General features: G+C 60.1%; 1 protein-coding gene across 1 annotated transcript in view; it reads left to right on the top strand.

Moving 5' to 3' along the window:
- Tll2 (tolloid like 2) overlaps positions 1 to 1,119 on the top strand; it is a 124,439-nt gene continuing 123,320 nt past the window's right edge. The window contains exon 1 of the mRNA XM_031390299.1: positions 1 to 576. Coding sequence (XP_031246159.1) covers positions 408 to 576 — 169 coding nt within the window. The 5' untranslated portion in view covers positions 1 to 407. The remainder of the gene's footprint in view (positions 577 to 1,119) is intronic.

The following is a 1,119-nucleotide window of genomic DNA, read 5'->3' as shown; positions in this document are numbered from 1 at the left end:
CACTTGTCAGCATCTTCGCTTTGCTTGGGTTCCTCCGAAGTTACCGAGGTGCAGGGAAGAGGAGGGGCCTCGCCTAGGGCGCATAAGTGATTGGCTGTCCGGGGCCTTTGGAGAGGGCGTGTGGTCCAGCCCTGGTGGAGAGGGGCGGAGCGGCCACTGTTCCTACCGCTGCCGCCGCCAACACAATCGCAGCCACCGCAGCCTTGGCCTCTGGGCAAGTCGTGTTGAGCAGCGGCTTCCCGGGTGTCCAGGCCGGACGGGAACGCCTTACTGGGTTTGCTTGGTACCCTACCGGTACCTGGCAGCCAAGTAGCAGCCACCACAACCGACCCTGTACGAGGTGTCTCTCTGGATCCGAGCTTTCTGTGCAGGTTAAGTCCCTCGGGCCCCGCCGACCCCTTGCCACTATGCCCCAGGCGACCACTCTTGGCACACTGGTGCTACTGTTGCTGCTACCGCTGCCCCGCGGTGCTGAAGTGACTGGGGACCACTCGAATGTTGCCTTGGACTACGGAGCCTTGGAAAGCGAGGAGGGCACAGAGCAGCAGCTGAATTACCACGACCCCTGCAAAGCTGGTAGGTACCACCACTGTCCTAGTCTCCGGGCAAGTCGGGCAGAAGTTTGCCTTTGAAATGCAAAGGTGGTGGGCACGGCGGGCCACTCTGCTCCTGGGAAGTGTCCAGGGCTCCCGCGGGAGGAGGAGGACAATGTCTGCAGGAAACTGCTTTAATACTCCTCCAAGTCCAGGAGGACATCCTGGTCAGCAGTGCACATCGGGTGGCGGCCGCAGGAGGGGGTCCTATAGGGAATCCTGGTGGATATGGTGAGCAAAGCCTGTGTGGGGCACGGTGGACTCGGGTCGCCTGTCAGCTTCTAGGCACCTGCTACCTCTAGACACTGCAGGAATCGAGCCTGGCTGGGCGCGGCGCTCCATGCTCCGATGGAGTAGCTGGCTTCATTGGAGTTCACAGCAGTTGGAAGTTTCCCGCGAAGTTTCCCAAGATCTGTAGTTACTCTTGGGAAGAGATTAGAAGACAGACAGAAAAGCTTCACAGGAGGCAGAAGGAAGAGTCCCCTAGGGAGAACGCCCATGACTTTAATTGCTCCAGCCTCCCCCC

This window comes from Mastomys coucha, unplaced genomic scaffold (genome assembly GCF_008632895.1).
Source record: "Mastomys coucha isolate ucsf_1 unplaced genomic scaffold, UCSF_Mcou_1 pScaffold21, whole genome shotgun sequence".
Lineage (NCBI taxonomy): Eukaryota > Metazoa > Chordata > Mammalia > Rodentia > Muridae > Mastomys > Mastomys coucha.
The sequence above is the reverse complement of the archived record's forward strand: the minus strand, read 5'-3'. Positions and strand labels throughout refer to the sequence as shown.